Source organism: Protopterus annectens, chromosome 10.part0 (assembly GCF_019279795.1).
Source record: "Protopterus annectens isolate FY-2018-M chromosome 10.part0, PAN1.0, whole genome shotgun sequence".
NCBI classification, from domain to species: domain Eukaryota; kingdom Metazoa; phylum Chordata; order Ceratodontiformes; family Protopteridae; genus Protopterus; species Protopterus annectens.
The window spans coordinates 406,829,425-406,854,373 of NC_056744.1; the positions used below are offsets into that span (position 1 = coordinate 406,829,425).

General features: G+C 42.7%; 1 protein-coding gene across 1 annotated transcript in view; it reads right to left on the reverse strand.

Annotated features, from left to right (window-relative positions):
• TPR (translocated promoter region, nuclear basket protein) overlaps positions 1–24,949 on the reverse strand; it is a gene marked incomplete in the record, with an annotated part of 1,837,142 nt that overhangs the window by 905,422 nt on the left and 906,771 nt on the right. Inside the window, 1 exon segment of the mRNA XM_044085316.1 lies at positions 21,075–21,285. Within this exon segment, the coding sequence (XP_043941251.1) occupies positions 21,075–21,285 (211 nt within the window).

The window sequence follows — 24,949 nt, forward strand, 5'->3', positions numbered from 1 at the left end:
TTAGTCAAAGAACATGTTAACTATTATTTAAATTGGTGTTAATTAAATAGATTTAATGACCTATTGTGGCATATAAAAAGTTTTGCAATTGATTGTGTGTTATTCTGATGAAGTCAGTAGACAAAAGCGTAGTAAACTGTTTTGATGCTATTTCTGAGTTTGGTTATTACATCTGTGTTCCCCTTTCGTTTTGGTTTATTAGTCAAGCTTTCATCCACCTTTGTGTTTGTGGTTTGAATGGAAGAACAAATGTCATAATCCTCTTCAAAATGGGCAGAGCCCAAGAAGTAAATGCATTTACTGTGTGAATCTTATGGGGAACCATATGTCCACAGGCCCCACTTTTTAAAAACCCTATCCACTGTGGCTCGTCCCTCTCTAACACAGAAGACAAAGCAGGTGGGGTATTTCGTTTAGATGCTTTAATACACAAACGCATCAGGATGGATAGCAGCACCATAAAATATAAACAAACTAGTTAATTGACAGACCTTACATACATACATGCTTAAATCTCAACAGCTTACTACAAAATGGCAGTCAGACTTGCATGTACTCAGTATTTATACACTTATGCAAGCCCTTAGATAGCTTCTTTAAGATGCATGCACACATATTGATCTACATCCTCCCTCTTAAAAGGACTGCCCTTTGTAAAAACAATATTAGAGTTAGACATGAATTGCTATAGACATTAGAAACAAAACACAATGTTCATGTCCAAGTTGCCCTACATCTGCTACATGGCTTGGAGATGCAACCAAATCTTGTAACATAATCTGGGCTGAATTTAGCAACAGGGACAGTCTTCGGTGAACAACCCGCATCAGGAACTTCTGGATTTGTCACAGGAAAGCCTGGTCTGCAAGGCCATGGAACGTATCATTATGGAATTCAAAGACACTGGTAACCTCCAAACTCTGAATCCCATTCAGTTTGGGTTTGTGAAAGGCAGATCATGCCTCCTGAACCTGATTGACTTCTTTGAGGCAGTCACCAAAGCCGCAGATGAGGGTAAGGTGGTTCACACACCACCTATCTTGACCTCGCCAAGGCTTTCAACGCCATCTCCCATTCTGGAATTATAGCGAAACTCACTAAACTGTATAAATCCCTACATCACAAGATGGGTTGCCAAATGGCTCACTGACAGAACCCACACTGTAAAAGTTGCAGACTCCAAATCTGACCTCAAACCAGTGACAAGAGGAGTGCCACAGGGTTCAGTCCTGGGATCTCTCCTGTTTATCTACTGGCCGCAGGCTAACAAAGTTCGCAGATGACTGCAAACTAGGAGCCATAGTCAAGTGCACAAATGATGTGGAAATCCTACAGAAGGGCCTCGCTGAGACAGATGCCTGGTGTCAGAGCCATGGCCTCAAGCTCAATGCCAAAAAGTGCAGTGTCATCCCCTTTGGTAAAAACCCTGTACCCATGAACTACCACATAGGCAACAATCTACTTAACACCGAATGTGTGATAAGAGACCTTGGGACCCTGGTGGACAGTACTCTCTCCTTTGATAGTCACATCACCACAGTAGTGAGGAAGTCCTTCTATGTGGCACACCATCATAAAAGGGTTCTCATCGAGGAAAAAAAGTGGTCATTGTTCCCCTCTACTCGACACTCATTAGACCCATTACAGAGTACAATGCCCCTTTTGGAATGTACCTCACAAGACATCTGCAGCAGCTGGAAAGGCCACAGAAGTACCTCACAAAGAGGATTACTGGTCTCAAACAGATGCGCTACACTGACTGTCTCAAAAAACTCCAGCTTTACTCCGTAGCATATTGCCTACTCAGAGGTGAACTCTGCCCAACATATAAAGTTATGTCAAACCCAGAGCTGTTGGACATGCTACACCTAAAGAAATCCCAATCCCTCTGAGCTACACGCTCTAGGGACCTAAACCTTGTCACCACAATAAACAGGACATGCTGGAGAGATAGATTCCTGTCCCTGAGACTTCCCATACTCTGGAACAGGCTACACATCTATGTCAAGCAAAGTTCTTCATTAGCACTTCAAGAAAAATCTCGATGAGTGAATGTGAAATAGGAAATACACCCCGGGGGATCACTTCAGTGTCTCTGCCAGATAGTGGCACAGGAAATTAACGTTCTTGGGTGGCGTAAGAAAGGGAACCTTGTTGGCTAGGCTTACGTAGGCCCTTGGGCCGATAGCCCAGTACCGACCTATGAACATATGGAATGGGAATATTCTTTGGAACTTCCTCAGAATTGGAACACCGGACAACTCACTCTGAGATATAGTGTCTTTCTCACAGGCTATGTGCTATGGCATAGGCTCGGACACCAGTCTCAAATGTTTCTGATTCCAGCTAAGCTCTGTTCCTTGTGATTCCACAATGTACGATCTGGGTTCTGGCAAATATTCATGATTCCAATCCGATCACTTTGGATGTCTGAATCCTCACCACTTCTTCTTGTAATGGACTGGACAGTACAGTGGTGCAGCGGTTGCTTTGTCACCTCACAGCAAGAGGTTCTCCAGTTCAATTCTCAGCTGGGCTACCCTTCTGTGTGGTGTATTCATGCCCTCCCTGCGTTCGTGTGGGCTTCCTCCAGGTGCTCCAGTTTCCTTCCACGTTATAAAGACGTGCGTCTGGAGTGTTTCTTTCCAGGCCTCCACTGAATACTGGCTTTGTTCCAAGTCGTATTTTCCCGGTAAACAAATGTTACATTACACTCATTACACTTCAGCATTCCTCTTATAAAATTTATGTACTCATTTTTTGTATTGTAATGTTCTTTGTGAAGCACCTTACATAGGTTGTAGTTTATGTATTTTTTGGTTCTCAGATTGTAATGTGCAATCTCCTGAAAAAAAAAAAAAATTTAGTTGTTTACTGTTAGTTTTATACTTGTTAGTACTTCTTTTGTAACACCTTCTGAAACCATGTAATACTCATTGGAGCTTTTCTCCCCGGGCCTCTACTGAAAATGGACATATATCCAGATAGACTAGCCCGGTCAACAAATGTAAAATAAAATAAAATAAAATAAATAAATGTTAAATAAAAGATTGAGCGGGTTGCTGGTTTTACCGTAGTAGGACTTCTGGGTTAGGCATTTCTTCAATAGATTGGCTTTCACTGACCTGCTGTTCTCGGTGCATAAAACCAACAATTGACTAATGACTGGTAATGGCTCTGGTATTTCTTGACAGAAGTCTCTGGGCAGGTGAACCAGGATGTTTATCATAAGAACATTTCTGAGATGCAAGAGATTCAGGAAAACTAGTATCTTGTTTTGGCTTCTCCAGTAACTGTTTTGCACTTTGAACTGTGCACTCTGCTAAACCATTTGACTGTGGGTACTCAGGGCTACTCATGACATGAGTAAAGTCACACTCTTCTACAAATATTTTGAACTGTTGGCTTGTAAACTGTGTGCCACTGTCAGAAATAACTTTGTGTTGACTACCATGTACTGCAAAATGACGCTTCATCTTAGTAATGACAGTACTGGATGCTAGGTTGGGAAATAGGTCAATCTCAAACCAATTAGAGTGAGAGTCTACCAACACAAAATAATACTGATCATTCCACTAAAAAATGCAGGTGACTGCTGACCAAGGTAGTTCAGGAGTCTGACTTAGCTGAAGTCGTTCCTTCTGCTGATGTGGTTTTGTAGTATTACACACGGAACAAGATGAAAGCGCTCTCTCAATGTCTTACGATAGAAGGCCAAAATACTAGTCCTCCTGCCCTTCTTTTAGTAGAGTCGGTCCCTGGGTGACCATTATGCAAGACAGTAATGTAATCTTGTTGCAAGGACTTTGGAACAGTTACCTTTGGACCTTTCATAATGATACTATTATCGGACAAAATCTCAGCTCTGTATAGAAAATAAAATTGCACTTCTTGAGGTAAATAGATTGCTTTGATGGTCATCTTTGACTGATAAAGTAGTTGAGCCGTTGTAAAACTATATCTGTGGCTGTGTGATCTCTCAACTCATCAAGATGCGTGGAAGAAATCTTTCTCACTTCCATGACTTCAAATTCAAGGTTCACATTCTCGTGCAGTTCTGTGGTGTTTCTGGGTGATCTGGATAATGTATTAGCAAGATAAAGTAGTTTGCCTTTCTTGTAGACAAGAGTGAAATTATACTTTTGCAATCCCAACATCATAACTTGCAGTCTGGCTGGAGCTGAATGCATAGGCTTTCTCAAGATAGTGACTAGAGGTTGGTGGTCTGTTTCAATCTGGATAGGTCTACCATAAACAATCATGGAACTTCAAACATGCAAACAACTGCCAAAAGCTCTCTCTCGATCTGGGCATACTGCACTTCAGTTTGCATAAGATTTCTCGGTGCACAGGCAACAGGTTAGACCTCTTGCAGAATGAGTGCACCTAGACCAAATTTCGAAGTATCACAGGAAAGTGCAACTGGTTTGTGAACATCACAGTATCTAAGAGTTGGTGGACTGACGATTCTCTGTTTCAGGACATCAAATGTTCTTTGGTGTTGCTCTAACCAAGGCCATGATACATCTTTACATGTCAGCACTCTGAGTGCTGCTATTTGACTCAAGTCTGGAATGAACTTGCCTAGATAGTTAACCATGCCAAGAAAATGCTGCAGGCTTTGAACATTGTCTGGAGCTGGCATCTTGAGAATGGCTGTTTAGAAGAGTCTGGTCATAAGCCTGAACTGGTAAATAAATGACCAACATAAGTAACTTCTTGTAGCCTGAATTTGCATTTCTGTGGATTGAGCTTAAGATTCACTTGACGTGCCCTTTCTAGATCTTTTCTGAGGCTTGTGTCATGTTCAGCTTCACAACGACCTCCTACTGGTATGTTGATAACAGCACAAGGATACCCAGAAAAAAGTTGCTCCATTTCACGTTCGTTGAAAGACTTCACTTGTAGAATTTATCCCAAATGGCATTCTCTAAAATCTGTACCTGCCAAATGGAGTACTGAACGTAGTGAGCAATGATTTCTTATCAGGCTGAATTTGCCAAAATGCACTTTTTGCATCTAAGACAAAAAAAATGGCATTTGGCATCAAGGCTGTGACTTCTTCGATTGTGCACATTGGATGTCTTTTTTGTGCTTTGTTCAAATCTCGTGGATCAATACATATTCTGAGGTCATGTGAGCTACCACAATGGAAGACACCCATTCAGTTGGAGTAGACGAACCAACTGGACAAATTACAACTTGTTGTATCATTTTATCTAGCTCGGCTTTGACTCTGTCCTGCATGGCTATTGGAACTTTTTGTGCTGGCCTGATAACTGGATTAACATCTGGGTCTAACTTCATGGGAGTACACAACTGGAAGCTTCCCTAATTTGTCTTCGAAAAGATCAGCATAGGTAGAAAAAATGTACTGGGTGAAATTGGAGTAGTTTTCTTTCAAGCTAACATGAACTTCCTTGTTAAATGAAAGCAGTCCCATTTTCAAACTGTCGCTGAACCCTAATAATGACTGGACGTGCCTCTTGACCACAAAATAAATTGTAGCGTCTTCCAACAGAGTAACATGAACACTACTGAGCCTTCAGTTTGAATTTCATCACCTTAAGCAACAAGCTTTGCACTCCTTCCCAAATCAAGCCTTTCACCATGACACACTAGCAAATGTTTCAGATGACATAACATTGCACTTGGAACATGTGTCAACTTTGAGCTCTGTGGGTTTTCCATTTATCTGAAAAATACAAAATACTTAATTCTTTGCCCTTAAATCTACTGCACTGTTTCATGAAGCACTGACACACAACCAACATAAAGAGTAGGATTGCAGTTTTCTAATCGATCAACTCATTTCTTAAAATGTTCCCTTTTAATAAAAAAATTTGAACATTTTGATTTACAAAACCTTTTGAAATGATTCCATTTACTGCATTTGTGGCACTGCTGACCAAAAGCTAAACATTTTTCCTTTTTAGATTCATGACTTCCACCATAATTACGACAGCTAGCAATGAAATTGGGTTCATAGGAAGGTACTAGGCTATCGGCCCTGGGGCCTATACAAGCCCAGCCAAAAAGGTACCCTGGCTTTTGCCACCCAAGAAAATGATTTTCCTGTGCCACTGTCGAGCAGAGCCACAGAGGTGATCCCCAAGGTGAATTTCCTATTTCCCATCCAATCATCAAGATTTTTCTTGAAGAGTGCTAATGAGGAGCTTTGTTTGATATAGATAGGTAGTTTATTCCAGAGTACGAGAAGTCTCTGGGACAAGAATCTATCCCTCCGGCATGTTCTGTTTATTGTGGTGACAAGGTTTAAGTCCCTAGAGCATGTAGCTCGGAGGGATTGGGATTTCTTTAAGTGGAGCATGTCCAACAGCTCTGGGTTTGACATAGCTTTGTATGTTAGGCAGAGATCACCTCTGAGTAGGCGATATGCGACGGAGTAAAGCTGGAGTTTTTTGAGGCGGTCTACGTAGGGCATCTCAGGCTGGTAATCCTCTGTGAGGTATTTCTGTGGCCTTTCCAGTTGTTGTAGATGTCGGGCCCATGCTTTGAGTTTGCTGACTCACTCTTATCCTTCATCGAGACTGAGAGCTCTGGAATTTGCTGGAAAGTTCTGTGGTTTACCAGTGAGTGCTGCAGGGTCTACAGTTGCTGCCATGCGCTTTGGGCCTACTACTTTTAACTACATACTGCATACTATTAACATGAGCTTTGTCACTGTGCACTTTAGAGCTATTCTTATTTGTAAGCATATTTGTGTGCTTTTCTGTAAGCTCGTATATCTGACAAATCTTAAAGCCCTTATTCAAAAGTTAAATTACTGTCACAAAGCAAAATCTTTCTCACAGCATCATCTTTAATTCCACACACACACACACACACACACATACATCTGTCTTTTATCCCCTCATTCTTACATCACCAAATCTGCATGTTTTAGCCTTGTTTATCAAGTCGGTTATGCATGTTTTAAAAGTTTCACAAGGCTTTTGATTCCTTGTATAAAATAAGTGCCTTTCCATTGTAACATTTGTCTGGCGGTTACACATTTCTCTAAATTTACATTTCAAGCACTCGGGGCTCTCCCTTGACTCAGCTGTTACAATATGAAGTTTATTCCCCTCTCTTGTATAGATAGCATGCATACACAAATGAACGTTTACTTTCTATGGCTTCTGACCCAGCTAAATTAAACAGAATAAATGCCTTTGTACGGTCATCTTTATCAGAAAAATGCAGCCTGTACGAAAACGTCGCACTCTTGCTCAAACACACTCCAATTCTCAGCAATATTACTGTCAAACACAAGTGCACTGGGTTTTCAAAATCCACCTGCCGTGCCCAAAAAGTTTTCACAAACACACAGAAAATGAGGCCCTTGTAATTATGTACAAACTGTTATATGAACTTGTAACAACATTCAAATGCACAATAAACTCTTCGAAATATGCTCTGTAGGGGCTGAATTATGTGAAATAACTACTTTAAAACTGCATAACATAGTAACACTTGATACACTTCTGATAACTCGGATATCGTTGATTAATATGAAAAAATATGGGGTTACAGAAAATGCGGTCATTTCCTCTTATTTTATTCATTTTATGCAATTCGGACTTTATTTCAAACATTTTCTGCAGTAATTGGAATATTTTTCTCAATATTGAACATATCTGTTAACGCGAATATCATTCAGAACGTTCTGTATGTCTAGTTTCATATTTAGCAAAGAAATATTGCTGAGCAAGTTTTAACATCTGAAATTAGTTTCTGACCTGTTTTGAGAAGTATACGTGCTGTAGGGTTGATTCACTCTTATATTCTTCCAGTTTCAAATTAGTACCTCTCGATCTCGAACTGAAAAATTTTGATTCCATACTAGCTTCAAGTCCTTTAGACATGCTGCTTCTGACACCATGTCACTTGTCCCTCTCTAACATAGACGACAAGCAAGCGGGATATTTCATTTAGATGCTTTAATACATAGAAACACATCAGGATGGATAGCAGCATCATAAAATATAAACGGACTGGTTAACTGACAGACTTTACACACATACAAGCTTACATCTCAACAGCTTACTACAAAATGGCACTCAGACTTGTACATACTCAGTATTTATACACTTGTGCAAGCCCTTATGATCTACATCCACCATACTGAATGCACTTTCATAGCAAAAAAGGGTAAAGTATAGGCTGCGCTGACAATATCAGATTTCCAACCTACCCACTGTACAAGGTCTTCATATTCTGACCTTGCTAGACTAATGCAGATAACTGAGACTGAATGTGCTGAAACAGCTAAGAGGAATTAGATCAAACCAGAGATTAATAAAGCCAAGGTCCACATCACCAAAGAACCCTTCGAGTAACAAAGCACAGTATACAAGGAAAGTAGCATGCAAGCAAAGTGAAATTACTTCTGGATTTCTTCAGTTTTCAGCCACTGATGAAAGAGCGTCTTTCTACCCTCCAAATAAGGTGGTGTTTTTTTTCAGTTCCTTTCAGTCCTTTACTTCAAGGGGATCTTAAGAGAATTTTCAGATGATGACCCATCAATGTTTTCTTGACATCCTTAACCTAAGATGCATGATTTTTCTGTCTCATTATCACACTCCAGTAATAAATTGTACGTTTACTTATTTTATAATCAACTCTAACCACAGAAGCCATTTCAAAACTTCCTTCACTGACAGTAAATGCATGGCACTAAAAAATACAGCTGGTAGGAGCGCAACATAATAGATGTATTTGAAGGCCACTGTTGTAGCAAGTATTTACTATGGAGACTTCACTGCTAGGTGCCCCAAACATCTGCTCCAACTTCTAGAACTCGCAATCTTCCACCGTTCCAGCTCCAGTCAATTCTGAAATGTAATGCAAAAGTTCCCATCTATGCTATCTCGGAGCTTTCTTGACACAGAAAACAAGGACTACATCTCCACAGAGTAGAAACAGCCAGTGGAAACCATAAATGCAACTATGATGGCAGACACATATAGAACTGCTCAAGAGAGAGAACAGGGTTACCCACACAGTATGGTATGTGAGGCAGGGGCAGGGAGCAAGACAGATACCCCAGCTGCTACACAGATCCAAGGCTTTCCCAGTAAGGGTGGGAGAAGGATACAAGTACAGAGAGGAGTGGATATTCCACCCCAGCCCCACCCCAAGATGTCCACAGGACAGCAGAGACGAGTGGTGAGGATAAGACGGTATAAACAGTGATCTTTCCATCTACTATTATTACTGCAAGTTCCTAAACAACTGTGCTATGTTATTTGTTTAGATCACTGTTGCAGCGGTCTTTACAAGTGGGACAATTCCTAGAGCTCTAGGAAGACAGGGTTGGTGGCCTGAGAACTGTGGCCAGTGTGTGGCAAACCTTGCAAGATAGTTGTAGAAAAACTTCTAGCCCTGGAATTCATGTCTAGCTTGTAAAGCCTTGAAAAGGTGTAAACTGACATCCATGAGGATGTTTTAAAAACATCTTGTGTACAGACTCCCTTAGGAAATCTACCACAGTAATAATGTCCCTGGTACTATGAGCCCTGACTGGACCTAGCAGAGAGTTTTACTTTGACAGATGCAGCAAAACTGATAAAACAGTTAAAATGGCTAAAAATGCTGCAAATCAGAAGAAGCTGAGAATTGAAATAGAAGGGAACAGTGGAACAGGTTAACAGCTTCAAGTACTTGGAAGGGGTGGTTGAGGGGAAGGGAAGTCTGAATAAGGAGGTCAAAAGTTGAATCAGAAGTGCTGCAGGCAACTGGCACCGAATGACAGCAACTGTGCGACAGAAGAATGCCAAAGAAGCTGAAAAGTAAAGTGTACAAAACAGTGGTGCAGCCAGTACTACTGTATGGCACAGAAACCTGAATGGTAAGGCAGAGCAGTTTCAGGAAGCTTGATGGGCTGGAGATGAGTGACTGAGATGGGTGGTAGAATGCACACTGTGTGACAGATAAAGATGACATCAAAGCAGAAATCAAAGACGCTCCAACTGCAAAGTGGGTGCAATCACTGTACCCCTTAATGATGTTAACATACTACAGGAGGGGCAAACACAGACATAAAAATGAGTGGTGACAAAGCCATGGTCTAAAACTAAAGGCAAACAAGTGCATTATTATCCCCTTTGGCAAAGCAAGATCTAGGAACACAGGTAGATTAGCAATCTGAACTCTGACCACCAAGTTTCCACAGTGGTAAGGAAAGCCTTCTATGCTGCGCATCTCATAAGGGCATTGCATCCAGGTCTAAGAATGTTACAACTCCACCCTCATCAGACCATTAATGGAATACAATGCTCTTTTCTGCATGTACCTCATCAGACTCCTGCAAGCAACTAGAGAGACCACAGAGGTTTCTCACCAAGAAAATACAGGGCCTCTAAACCATGACTTATATGGATAGACTTAAAGCATTGTCACTGTATTCTATTGTATAGGCTGCTGACAGACAAATTGTCTCTTGCCTACAGGGTAGTCTCTGACCCTGCCCTGATGGATATGCTGCACATCTGCAAATCAAATGGCACAAGAGTCGCAAGTTCTACGGATCTTAACCTAGCCTGTGACATAAACAGAACATGTTGAAGAGAGAGATATCTCCCAGAGATTACCGCTATTCTGGAATAAACTTCCAATTCACGTGAAGCAGAGCTCCTCACTGACCCTATTCAAGTGCGACCTGGACAAATGGATGGGAAACTGCAAATTCACCTCAGGATTGGCACCCATGTCCCTCATGGACAGGAGTAGTAAGTGTTCGCTCTGTGAATTACGTCCATCTAACCAAGGACAATTGAGGCAACTCGGGATTACCATGGCTAGGCTTGTAAGGGCTCGAGGAATGATAGCCTAGTAACTTCCGAAGAACTGCCGAGAAGGAAAATGGGAAAAAGGGAGATTGATGAGAAGATACAGCAAAACTGAATACACAGAGCACCATTTAGAAATAGTTTGCTTGGAAATGGGTTCACTCCCTCCATCAGTTTTTTTTTTTTTTTTTTTTTTTTTAACTTGGGTTCTGTGCAGGTAACATACAAGTTGTAAGCCCAGCCAGAGTGTGCAAAATTCTGTCAGCTTTGTTTTGAGTGTTTGGAAAAAAAAAAAACAAGAAATTGTACAGTCTCATTGAGACAGAACTCAATCACTACTTTAATTTGTTCTGAGGTTCACTACCTGCATACGACCAAGAATGGCTTGCAATTCAGATGCTCTCAAAGCCCAGATGATGGCTGCAACCAGAGCAGTTTTCATGTCACATATATAAGGGTTGATGCAGTTAGCTCAAAGGGGGTTGGAGTTAGTTTTTCCAGGACATAATTCAAGTCCTAGGAATGGGCAACACTTCCTGTGTGGCCTTAACTAATTTCAGAAGCTTCCACTTATCTGCTGTTTATGGGGATTATGTGGAATACAAACTGAAACAGCAGCGATGTAAACGTCAACAAATGCAAAAAAAAAACAAGCTTGAAACAAATAGCTGACTGAGATACTGCAGCATTAGGTGTGTTGTTGCTGTCTGTGGTCTACCCCTTTGCCTAACACTAGATTAAAAATGTCTGCCATTTGAACATGTATGACTTCATTCTGGAGGGTTCACTAGCTTTCTTGACAGTGTTCAACTAGTCCTTTAAATGCAGGTACTTGAACATAAGCTGAATGACTGGATGATTTCATATGGATTAAGTGTCATCAAAATGAGGTGCATCAGGATCCCATGCTGCTAACTCAAACTCCACCAAAGTGAAATACCTAAAATTCCACCCCAAATAATTTCCATGGTCAGTGAGAACAAGTACTGCCAGCAACCGAAGGACTGCCTCAGTATCATCTTTGCCCCCTCTCTCCTTTTTAGCATCACCCTGGGCGGTAAGGGGATTGAAAGGAAAAGCTTACATAAATTGACTTATCCAGTCTATGCAGAAGACATCTGCTGCCCAAGCTTTCTTCCAAGGAGCTCTTTGAGTAGAACGCTTAAGATGCTTGAGGACTGGGGTTCCAAACAGGTCGATTTGGGGTCCACACCGTATGCACACTACTTGCAAGATACCCCTCTATGGCATTCATTTGCGGGAATCTGCCTTCGATATGCTCAGCTTATCTGCCCATGACTGCCATGAGTCACTTAGTGGTGTTGGGCCAGATCCAAAACAGCCATGGTTAAACCGCACAGGGTGTAGGATCTTGTCTTTTCCTATTTAATATATCACTGTAGTGCTTGGCATTCACCAACTGAAAGGTACTTTCTTTCCAAACCTAAATGAAAGTTTTAAGCCCTTGAAGTATAGCCAACATCTCCTTAACATTTTTCCCCATATGAAAGACATCTCACTTGTTGTAATCAGACTTTGTGAAACTGCTCCCCAAGCCATGCTTAAGGCATCCACCGTAATGACATGGTTTAGACCTTCCTGGGAAAAAGTAACCCTTAGGATTAAACTTCTGCTTGGTACATCATTCCAGCTCCTTAGCAATGCAGGGAGGACTAGAACCTGTTTTACTAGTGACTGTGTGCAGAGCCCACACTGACAACAGACGCCACTGAAAATTTCTCATGTGTAATCTGGCTTGAAACATTGATTATGGTGAATGCCATGAAGCCCAGTGCACAAAGGTACTCTCTTGCTGTGTTTTGTTTCTGCCCAGCAAGATGAAGGAAGTAAGCCTGAAGGCTCTACATTTTATTAGAGGTAGCAATGTTGTCTCTGTGTTGGCGTCTAACATGCCTAGAAAAACCACTCTCTGGGAATGTAAAAGCCTTGATTTCTGTAGGTTCAGTGTGAACTCCATTCTATGAAAGATGTCCACAACCATGGCCAGGGTCCTGCTTGTCTTTTCTTGTGTGTGTATCTGAATGAAGAAAGGTGTCAGTGTACGGGAAGATACAGATGCCCCTGGTTCTGCAGAAGGCAAAGGATGGGAGCTATACCACTGTGAAGACTTTGAGACATTGCCTGGTGTCTTGGGGAATGAGAGCACAGAAGTAGGCATTGATGTCTTAAGTAATCATTAGGGTATGTGGAAAAAGGAAGGGGAGCAAGGCCTGAAGCGTCAACATTGTAAATTTGAGTATTTTCAGGTAGTTATTCACTCTTCATGTACTCCATTTTTCAAGTTCTTTTTTTTTTTTTTTTTTTTTTTTTTGCACTCTCCCTGCCCACGACTTTACTCAAGGACCCCCAAACTTCATCCATTTGGCTCATTCATTCAAGAGGAACGGAATGGGGCTGGATATTTTCAAATTTTTAAATATCCCCAAGAAAAATCTGTTCCTCCCCTATCAGCCTTCTGCACCCAAACAGAGCTAAATGTAGTGGTCCAGGGTGCTTATCCTTGAAGTTAACCAACCCCTTGGCAACATCCCTTTGGAGGCTCCGCAAAGACCACAACTGCCTCTGTATAACAGCTTTCCTTTAGCTATGTATTGTAAATGCACCAATGACAGCAGGGGCTCAGCTGGCTCAGACGTTTACTAGGTGAGCACATTGTGCACCCAACCAGGTGTCACCTGTTTGGGCAGCTGGAGCTGCCTACCCACACAAGAAGGGCAAGATGGCAGCAGCAACTCACTTCAATCCTGCCCAGCAAACATGGGCAAGCATCTGTGTCAAGTGAACTCTGGTCACATGCAGTGGAATCAGAGTTTTTTCCTCTCTATGCCATGCAGCTTGTACTACTCCTTCCCTTTGAATTAATTCTCAAGGATATCTATAAGGCGCACTTGATCTTGTCACTGTGGAGGGAAATCCCCTACATCCCTGAAGTTTTCCCCCATAGCCACCTCTACATCTGTTTAGCGATTAGTAACCCCCATTTGTCCTTTCCTATAAACTCTCAAGATGAGAGGGACAAAGATCCTGTCTACTATCCATGCACTGTGGAAAGAAGGAAGGCTGAATTTGGAGGTGAAAAGATGGAAAAGAGAGGTTCCCCATGTGGTCATGGTAGCTTCCAGTCAGGGGGAGCTGGACCCAAGGACCTGCATCCTCTCAGTTTCTCCCTTTCCATTTGTCAGCCATTTTTTCCAGAACTGGCCCTCCTTATCTTTGGCTTGTTTAACCTTTCTTTGCCTCCAACAAAACAGCCCTGGCATACATGAAAAAAGGAAAGTTTTCATTTCATTTTCCAAAACACTTTTGCTGCAAGTCTTCCAAAAAGCAGGTCCTTGGTCCAAAAGGACATTAAGAAGCTATGCTTTCACTACATCCAGCAGAGGTTGCGTTTCCAACCATGCATGCTTCCTAAGTTTTAAATCTACAACTGGTGCCCTGGATTCTGCATCCACAGCATCATATCCAAACATGGAGTGTTTTCCCACTTGACATGCTGCATGGGTTTGCTATGTAAGTTTTGCCTTCAAGTCAACAGACGCATCACTAATTTTCTCTCCTAGGTGGTGTAAGAGCCATCTTCAAGTTCATCTTGTGTGTCTACCATTTGACAGCAATGAAGGCCAGGGTAGATGTACATGCTTTTTTCTTAAATCCATCTAGATAATTACTTTCTTTGCAACTGGGGTATTAAGGAGCAGGAATAATTTTGAATCCTTTCTCTGGACCCAAAGCCAGCAATGCTAAATCCATTATAGGGTTAATGTAAAATGAAACACTTGCATTCTATTAAACTTAAGATTACAGGGGTAGGGGTCTGTGAGTCAATCGCCGGAGAGGTTGCCAAGAAAGCATCCTCCAAAGCTCCTAGAACTGCTAAAATAGCCACAGGTTCAGGGACCTCTACACCCAACAGGTCAGTGCACCTCTTTTGTGCCTTAGAGGCCTTCCTTCCCATGTGAAAACCACTTTCATTCTGGTGAGAATTGTTTAAGCACTTGGGCTTCAGGCCAGTTATTTTACATTAAGAGGGCTCGTGGTCTGCACTCTTGTAGGAGGACAGGCTGGACTCTGCCCTCCTGAGCTGGGAATTTCTGGTTAACGGCTTATAGTGCGCCTGCATATTTGAACTGCTTCTTACTGAAATTGGTACACCTTGTTTGCTGTAGCATAGACTAGATCCAGGTCTGCCGAATCTAGCTTTGTTTGTATAACTTGAGCACTAATCCAGGCATTCTTTAAATTATTCAATTGTATTTATTACTGCTTGGTAGTAACTTGATTAAAGTGTAGCTATCATTCCAAGTCTTTTGGATTAAGCACTTGGGCTTCAGACCAGTTGTTTTACATTAGGAAGGTTTGTGGCCTGCACTGTGGTGGCAGGACAGGTAGCTTACATCCTTCTAAGTTGGGAAGTGCTGATTGAAGGCTCAGTGTCTGTTATTCTAAAAGTGTATTAGTTCTGGTTTAAGCACTTGGGCTTCAGGCCAGTTATTTTACATTAAGAAGGTTCGTGGTCTGCACTCTTGCGGGAGGAGAGGCTGGACTCTGCCCTTCTGAGCTGGGAATTTTTGGTTAAAGGCTTATAGTGCCTGCATATTTGAACTGTTTCTTACTGAAATTGGTACACCTTGTTTGCTGTAGCATAGACTAGATCCAGGCCTGCTGATTCTAGCTTTGTTTGTATGCTTGTTGTTTGTTTGCTTATTTCCCTGAAATGCTAATTCCACCTAAAACGCGGCTTTTCAGCGCTTCAGTGGATCCCCAGTGATATCTGCATTGCTTACTGTACTTATTTCATTGTTTCACTTGAAAGAAAGTTACTATTTGTCATTTTTGCATTTAAGTTACCTGTAACACATTGCATTTAAGTTACCTGGTACCTGCTCACTAAAGCAATTATACAAGTCAGCACTAAAAAATTAAAAGCACTACACCCTCACAAACTCCCCTTGAGTACCTTGTTCCCCATTGGCCCTTTTTTCAATTATAAAGGAATTCCCAATACTATTCTAGCATGTCCAAAGGTCAGTTGTCAATCTCCTCTCCGGTCCAGCTGGTGAATCTGGGAATCTTGAGGCAATGTTACAACTGCCTAATGTACAAAGACAACCCTCTCCTCCTCCCAACAAATTCCAACACATGTGAGAGATGCAACCATATAGCCAAACTGGAGGCTAAGCTCTCTCAACTCAGTACTGGCGTAACCAGTCAGGAGGAGAAGGAAACCACACTCACTACAATTCCAGTCTCACATAGACCTACCACGACAGCAAACTAAACACAAACACACAAAAACATACTCGGAGGCTCTAAATAAAAATCTGCCTAAGCAGCAGAGACCTCCAAAGCAGACACCCAAGCAACTGCTACTCCAAAACAAAACACATGCAACACATAGCTCACAAAGCCAGTGTGCCGAACAGTCACAGCCCTTAAGGCTAAACAACACACCTGATACACCTGTAATAGGTGACTATCTTCAGGCACAGTGACGTCCCGCTCACCAGGCTGAACAAGGAGAAGATCACGGTGAGCTGCCTGTCGGGCACTAGGATCCGCCACAAAACACAAGCACTCAGGTCATTCCAAGGCAAGTACAAATATGACTCAGTCATAGTCCATGCTGGTGTGAATGACCGGAGACGTACCTCCCTGGACTACATGAAGAGAGACAGAGGAGCTCTCTGAGCATGTAGCCCAGGCCGGTATGACCCTGACCTTGAGTAGTATCTTACCCTCACCAAGAATGATGCCACAATATGAAGACAAGATGATCAATTTCAACAATTGGCTTAAGTATTGGTGTCATTCAAAGGGGATCCAATGCCTGTCAGCCTGGGATGACATGCTCGACAAGCCACGATGCTTCACTAGGGATGGCTTGCACCTGTCACCCCTGGGCTTTTGGATATTGGCAAAGGCTCTTGCTACCCCCATAGTGCCTTTTTTAGGCAAGGCTCAAAAGACAAACCCACCTCCATAGGTATCACAAGGGATAAGAAACTAAGAGTAATGCTACTCAACGCCAGAAGTCTAAACCTCAAGACTCTCCTTAGCATGGAGAACATTGATATCTGTGCAGTAACAGAAACCTGGCTCAAGGCTCCCGAGAGCACCCCAGCGCTACCAGGTTATACCTCATACCATGCTTTTCGGGCCCAAAACTTGGACCGAACCATAAAAGGAGGGGGGAGTATCAATATTCGTCAAAGATACCCACACCTCCAAGTTGGTGGCACATCACGAAGCATCAGAGACTATCCATGTGCAACTAACAGTGGGTAAAACTGCCTTCCAGTTTATAGCCTGCTAAAGATCACCCTCCCAAACCCAAGAACCCCACTCGGACTTCCTGAGAACACTGGAAAATATGAAGGTCTCTCCAAACACCATTATATTGGGCGACTTCAACTACCCAAACATAGACTGGGAGCATTAGTCTAGCTCCAATACCCTAGCCCAAAGGTTCCTAGAATTTATAAACTCAAATACTATGGAACAACTTGTTACCACTCCCACAAGAGGGGAAAACATACTGGACCTGATCATCACCAACATGGGGACTCTATGCTCCAGACCAGAAGTGTATCTCTCACTGGTAAGATCAGACCATAAACTAATCTCACTGGATATTCACATCCCGACCCCACCCCCTGCCAAGAAAATCACAGTGAAAAACTTCTCTAAAGCAAATTTCACACTCCTCAAAACCGAGGTGGAATCCTTCAAAGCCACCGCAATCCCAAATAAAACCAAGACCCAATCCTCCAAAGGCAGACGTCCTGTCTGGTGGACCCCAGCCATAAACAAACTATACAATAGAAGGAGGATGCTACTACATGACAGAGCAAAATCCCAAAAAGGGAAGGCATCTCTGATCAGTATTAGCAAAAAACTACAGGCACTCATAAAATCGTCCTAAGGCCAGCTTCGAGAGAAAAATTGCACAGGACACTAAGGATAATCACAAGGCTTTCTTTAGTTATGTTAGGAATCTCGGTGGGAATTCCCAGATATGCTCAGAATTAGTCCAAAATGACAAAAAATACACCAAACCCACAGACATTGCCAACATCCTAGCCGACAGGTTCAGTGCAAACCCCCCCCCCCACCAAAAGGGCAAATATCTATCCCAGCAGAGTGCTGCCCCCCTGACATCTCAGATGCTCAGCTAAGAGCCACCCTCTCCAAAGCAAAAAACACAGCATCAATGAGACCAGATGGTGTCCCGGGCTGCGTCCTACATGAACTCCAAGAACAGCTAAACCCAAACATAAAACTACTGTTCAATCTCAGCCTTACTACAGGATATGTACCCAAAGAGTGGCGTACAGCAACAGTGGTTCCTCTCCACAAAGGTGGTGCCTCAACAGATCCTGGAAACTATCGCCCCATAAGCCTGACTAGCTTGGTCTGCAAAGCTATGGAAAGGATCATCATGGACCTCATAAATAAAGATATTGGGGGCCTACAGACACTGGATCCTACCCAGTTCGGCTTTGTTAAGGGCAGATCCTGCCTCTCAAACCTGGTCGATTTCTTTGAAACAGTCACCAAGGCCATTGACGAGGGGAATGCGGTCCACACATCCTACCTGGACCTCGCAAAAACCTTCAATACAATACCCCACTCGGGCATTATAGATAATCTCACCAGCTTAAATATAAAGCCCTATGTCACTAGATGGGTTGCAAACTGGCTCAAGGACAGAACCCACATGGTTAGAATTGCTGAAGCCATGTCAGACTCCAAACCAGTTACAAGTGGCGTCCCAAAAGGCTCAGTCCTGGGACCTCTCTTGTTCGGTATATATTTCTCGGAGGTACAGGCCAACACGGAAGGACTGTGGCTGACCAAGTTCACAGATGACTGCAAACTGGGCGCCATAATAGACTCTCCAGCCGACACAAGCATCCTCCAAAAGGGCCGCATAGAAACAGACAACTGGTGCCAGAGCCATGGCCTCAAGCTAAACGCCAAAAAGTGTATAGTCATCCCCTTTGGCAAAAACAAAGTGCCCACAAATTACCACATAGGTGGTAATCCATTAAGTACAGAAGATGTAATTAGGGACCTAGGGACCCAAGTTGATAGCAATCTCTCATTTGACAACCACGTGGCCAAAGTGGTTAGGAAAACATTTTATATAGCCCACCTAATCATGAAGGGATTCACATCTAGATCAGGGGAGGTCATCGTGCCTCTTTACTCATCAGGCCCATAATTGAGTACAATGTCCCTTTTCGGATGTACCTTACCAGACACCTGCAGCAACAGGAAAGACCCCAAAAGTACCTCACCAAGAGGATCAAAGGGTTCAAACAGATGCCATATGCTGCCCGGTTAAAGAAACTCCAGCTCTACTCAGTGGCATACCGCCTGCTCAGAGGCGATCTGTGCCTGACGTACAAAGCCATGTCCAACCCAAAATTAATGGACATGCTGCACCTCAGAAAATCCAAATCCCATCGAGCTACGCGCTCGAGAGACTTGAACCTCAGCACTGAAATAAATAGGACATGCTGGAGGGACAGATTCATAACCCAGAGGCTCCCTTCACTCTGGAATAAAATCCCAGTCAAGGTTAGGCAGAGTCCCTCACTGACTCTCTTCAAGAGGAATCTTGATGAGTGGATGGGAGACCGTAGGTATACCCCGGGTATCACTTCTGTGTCACTGTTAGACAGAGGCACAGTATACTAACCTCGAAAAAGGGCATAGCAAAATTAATTTAAAATGGGTGGCGAAAGCCAAACACACACTGGCTAGGCTGATAAATGCCCTAGGGCAGATAGCCTAGTATGAACCTATGAAGGAAATCTCTTCTAAGGAGGTCTGAGAAGATTGTGTCCTCAACGTCAGTACCATATTCAACAACGGACATCAAAGACTATTTAATTCTTCCGTCTCACCTTCCTGGAAGTTCTGCTTGGACAGGAGCATGACCCTTCTTCTTCTCTTGGAGGACAGAACCCTCTGATACTGACAGTTCAGCCTTAAAAGTCTACAAGACCTACAACCAGAAACGGCCTGGGTCACAGGCTATGAGCCACATGATCATCAACAGGAAAGGATATCGGAATATATATCTTGTTTTGTGGGTCTTTTCAAAGGGACATCCACTCAGCTAGTCCAAACAGTGTTGAAATAAGAGTTTCTACCCTAAAACTTACTATCTTCTATACAACTAGTAGTCTGGTGATGACTGGAGCCACTTCAGCAGAAGTGATCCAGGACTCCTCTAGAAATAAACAAGGCTGGACATTTATGGAAAAAACATTTCAGACTATTGATTTAAACAGACACGTTAGGTTTTACAGGCATGGTGGCCTCCAAAAGGGGCATCACCAACATCTCATGGTAGGTGTTCAGTCAGTGGGACTACAAAGCCACCTCGATGGACTACGCACCCTTACAGAAACAACTGTTACTGTAAGTTGAAACTGTCATCGCTATTTGTCATCAATTTTTTTTCAATATGCAAGATCGAAACACAAAGGCATCTCTGTGGATACCATGGCAGAACATGCAAGGGTCTCCAGCATCCACTGCTTATCCTACTTTGAGGAATCTATTCCTTACTGTTTTTAGATAAATCACTGGTAGATACTGCACTTCTGGATGTCATTGCCTGAAGTAAAGCAAAGCAAACAGAAATAGAATTGTATCTACGTGTTTTGGGTCAGACATGGCCAAAAGAGAATTTATTGGCTCCTGAGCAAAGCCACTTTTATTTGGACATGCACTTCCTAAATGTAAGATGAAGTGGGAAATCTGAAATGAACTGCAGCAAGAAAGACCCAATAAGCAACAGGTAGGAGTTTGCTTATACCAGGACCAAGAGGGAAGGAGCCTGAGCTCCAAAGGTCCCACTAGAGGTCAGAGACATGTAGCAGTGAAGTCTTAGTAATAAGTGACTAAGCTAAATCCCTTCTTACTACAAAAGTGTTGGTGGCGATAGGTGTGTGGGCACAGAACAGAAGCAACTGGCGTGTCATCCTCATCTAGTTCTTCATATAAACAGACAGTAACATCTTGTAGGGAGAGGGAAACTTGTTACTCTTACATACCTGTTACTGCCAGATAATGCCCTCTGGAAACAGGATGCAGAAAAGTGACACTTAGCTGCTGTGGCTTAAAGATTAGTTCTTTTGTGAGGGTTTAAAAAGTGACAGAATATCACAACTACTATACACACACACTGCCAATGAAGAATGTTTAAACTACAAAACTATGTTCCATGAAAGGAACTGCGGTTACCTTTTCATGCTCTGCTTTAAGTTCTTCGTACTGTGTCTTGTATCTGCGGCCGATTTTCCTCACTTGTGTGATGGTTTTTATTTTTTCTTGTATATCAGCCATCTTAGCCTCAAGATCCCGCTGTACAATTTCCTTTTCTCTCTTTATTTTTTCCAGCTCTTCTTTTAAAGACTGAACTTGACTCTGTGCAGTGGACAGTGAAGCACTTAATCTGGAAGCAAAAGAAAACATTAAATAAACTAAGTATTAACCGAAACTTTACTTTCATGTTAAAATAATTTTCCCACATTGAAAGGTAAAAAACTAAAAATAAGATATACATATTTATGATGTACTTCAATACTACTCACTAAAGCAGATGGGCTTGGATAACCCTCTACAGAGCCGGACAGTTAGTCGCCACCTATATCCTACAATGACTTGCCCTACAAAATCCCGGAGTTCACACACTCAGATGGAAAAAGCTCTTTTGCCACAAACAGTATTCCAGCACTGGCATTTATGGGGATGCAGATCTCAATGATTCAAAATACATGACCACTGCTTTGACTATAGACATGCACTAGACTATGGACAAAAATAAACTTGCTGGAAAACTTACAGGAAGATGGCACATATCTGCCAGGAAAGGGGCACAGAAACCAGTAAAAAATGTTTAATTGCATAGTGACCTTTCGATCAAATAACATGAGGACAGTTTCTGCTGCAGTATTCTTCAAAGCAGGCTCGACTGTAAAGTTGTAATCTTACCTCAAAAAAATTAACATTTTTTCACAATCAGACTGACACACTGGCCAAAATGAATTTGGGGAGGGGTGCAAAATAACTGCATCCAGAATAAAGCAGTCCAAAAGCAACAAAGCTAAGTAACTTTGGTTACACAACCTAACTCACTCTCCCTGCCAACAGCTAAGTAACCATATACAATGACATGAAATTCATCTATAATAACATTACAATCCATCTATTACAACTGGAATACTTTTTTGGGGGGAAGGGGGGGGGGGTTCATACTAATCCATTACCAAAACAATTTTTTCCATTACAGCACTGGCTTAATTTTTTAAATACCTTTTTGCTTCTTTTCTTCATTGTTGTGCAACAGAGTTAGTATACTAAAGTTAGGAAAGTTAAGGCCTGTCCCATGGAAAATGCACAGACTTTTTTCCCTATCTGGATGCAATTATGACCGGTTTTGTTCATCTGAACATTACTTAAGGTACTGTTCATAGGTGTGTACAAGGCTAATGTGCCCTGGAGCCTTTACAAGCTTATCCCGCAGCATTACCCTAGCATCGTGCCACCCGACCTTAGTTCCTAGTGCCTCGTCGAGTAGAGCCACTGGAGTGATCCCCTGGGTGAATTTTCTATTTCCCATCCACTTATCAAGATTTCATCTTGAAGAGGGCCCAGTGAGGTGCTCTGCTTGACATGTATGGGAAGTCTTCCATAGCATGGGCAGTCTCTGGGTTATGAACCTGTTCCTCTAGCATGTTCTAGTGATTGTGGTAATGAGGTTGAAGTGTCTGGAGCGGGTGGTGTGGAGGGATTGGGATCTATTTAAATGTAGCATTTCTAACACAGCTTGGTCAGACATGGCTTTGTAAGTCAATCAGAGATCGCCTCGAAGTAGGCGACATGAGACAGAATAGCTGGGAGTTTTTTTGAGTCTCTCCATATAGGACAAGTGTTTAAGGCCTAGGATCCTCTTTGTGAGGTACTTTTGCAGCCTCTCCAGTTGTTGCAGGTGTCTAGTGAGGTACATGCCAAATGGGGCATTGTACTCTATGATTGACCTAATGAGGGAAGAGTAGAGGGAGATAATGACCTCTTTTCTTCCTGGATGCAAAACCCTTAGTAATGAGATGTGCCACATAGGACTTTCTGGCCACAGTGGCAACGTGGTGGTCAAAAGAGAGATAGTCAACCTGTGTTCCAGATCTCTTAGAACGCCTTCTGTGTTCAGTGGACTACCATCAATGTGGTAATTCAAAGGAACTGGGCTTTTCCTAAGGGGGATGACGACACATTTTTTGGCACTCAGCTTAAGGCCATGGTTCTGACACCAGTTGTTGGTCTCAATGAGGCCTTTCTGTAGCATGTTAACATTACTTGGGAAGTTAACAGCTCCCAACTTGCAATCGTCTGCGAATTTTGTCAGCCAGAGTCCTTTTGTGTTGGCCCGGACTTCAGAGAAGTAAATACCAAACAGGAGAGGACCCAGGACTGAACCCTGTGGGACTCCACTCTTGACTGGTCGGCAGTCTGACTTGGAGTCAGAACTCACAGTGTGAAAGCTGACAGTGAGCCAGTTTGCAACCCACCTAGTGATATTGGGGTTGATGCCTAGCTTAGTGAGTTTTTCTACGATTTCTGAGTGGGGAATTGTATCAAAAGCCATGGCCAGATCAAAGTGGGCTGTATAAACCATCTTGCCTTCATCCACAGCTCTGGTGACTGACTCAAAGTTGTCGAACAAGTTGAGCAGTCATGATCTACCCTTCACAAAACCAAACTGTGTAGGATCCAGAGTTTGGAGATTCCCTGTATCCTTGTTTATTAGGTCCATGATGATGCGTTCCATAGCCTTGCATATCAGACTCGTCAGGCTAATGAGGCGATAATTCCCAGGGTCTGTAGTCACTCCTCTTTTGTGGAGTGGGATGACTGTAGCAGTGCACCATTCGGTAGGGACAAAGCCTGAGGTGAGGCTGTGACTGAACAGGGCACACAGGTGAGGTGCCAATTCACTCTAGTTCATGTAGAACACAGCCAGGGATATTGTCAGGTCCCATAGAAGCTGTATTCTTGGCCTTGGACAGTGCTGTTTTAACCTTTGCAGCAGTAATAGTGGGTGCCTGGCAATCTACTGGTATTGTGATTGGTCCTTTGGGGGGGTAAAGTTAGCACTGAATCTGTCAGCCAGTATAGTGGAAATACTTATTGGCTTGGTATAGGAGGTACCATTGTGCAGTAGCAGAGAGCAAATCTGGGTATTGCCAGTGTCGATATTAGACCACCGAACATTCAAAATGTCAAGTGTTGGAATATCGAACCCTAGCAATTGAAAATACAAAACATCGAACATTCAGAACAGCGAATATTTTCCTAGGGAAAAAATTTGCTGTTCCAAAGCACATGCATACAACACAAGCACACCAAACAAACAGCGATCCCCACACATACACCTAAACTATTACACCTAACCCCACACTAAACTATACATACACCACTAACTATCCACTTACCTTAACCCAAACCCTAACCCTAAGGTCCGTCACTATCGCAGTCACCTCACCCGTGCCCTAACCCTAACTCACCTACCCCCCCTAACCCTCACGTCCACACACTTACCTGACCCGCCCTAACCCACACATCCAAACAATCGCACACTTACCTAAACCCGGCCTGTAACTTTCCACCAGAGCGCTGAAAATACCGAAGCAACAGAAATGGACAACCAAATTCTTTCCCTAGGAAAAAATTTGTTTTTTTGATATTTTCAGCATTAGCTGAAAACGGGTTGATATTAGAACACTCGACATTTTGAATGTTCGGTGTTCTTATATAGACCTTATTGCCATGGAGATTCTTTACTTATCTAGAGAAGGCTTTGTGGTTGTCTTTACTACTGCTGCAATTCTATTTTCATAGCTAGCTTTAGAGGATTTGATGAGGGATCTCAACCTTTTGTTGAGGCTGATAAGGAAGTTTTTCCAGTCTTGGGACTTCACCTTATTCTGCACAAGTTTCCTCCTCCTGCTGTCGAGTTCATGGCAGGGGACCACCAGATTGACTTTTTTTTTTTTGAGTAGAGCATCTTGGTTCTATTGGGTATGGCGAGATCCATGAATTTGTGTATGTGTTCGTACAGT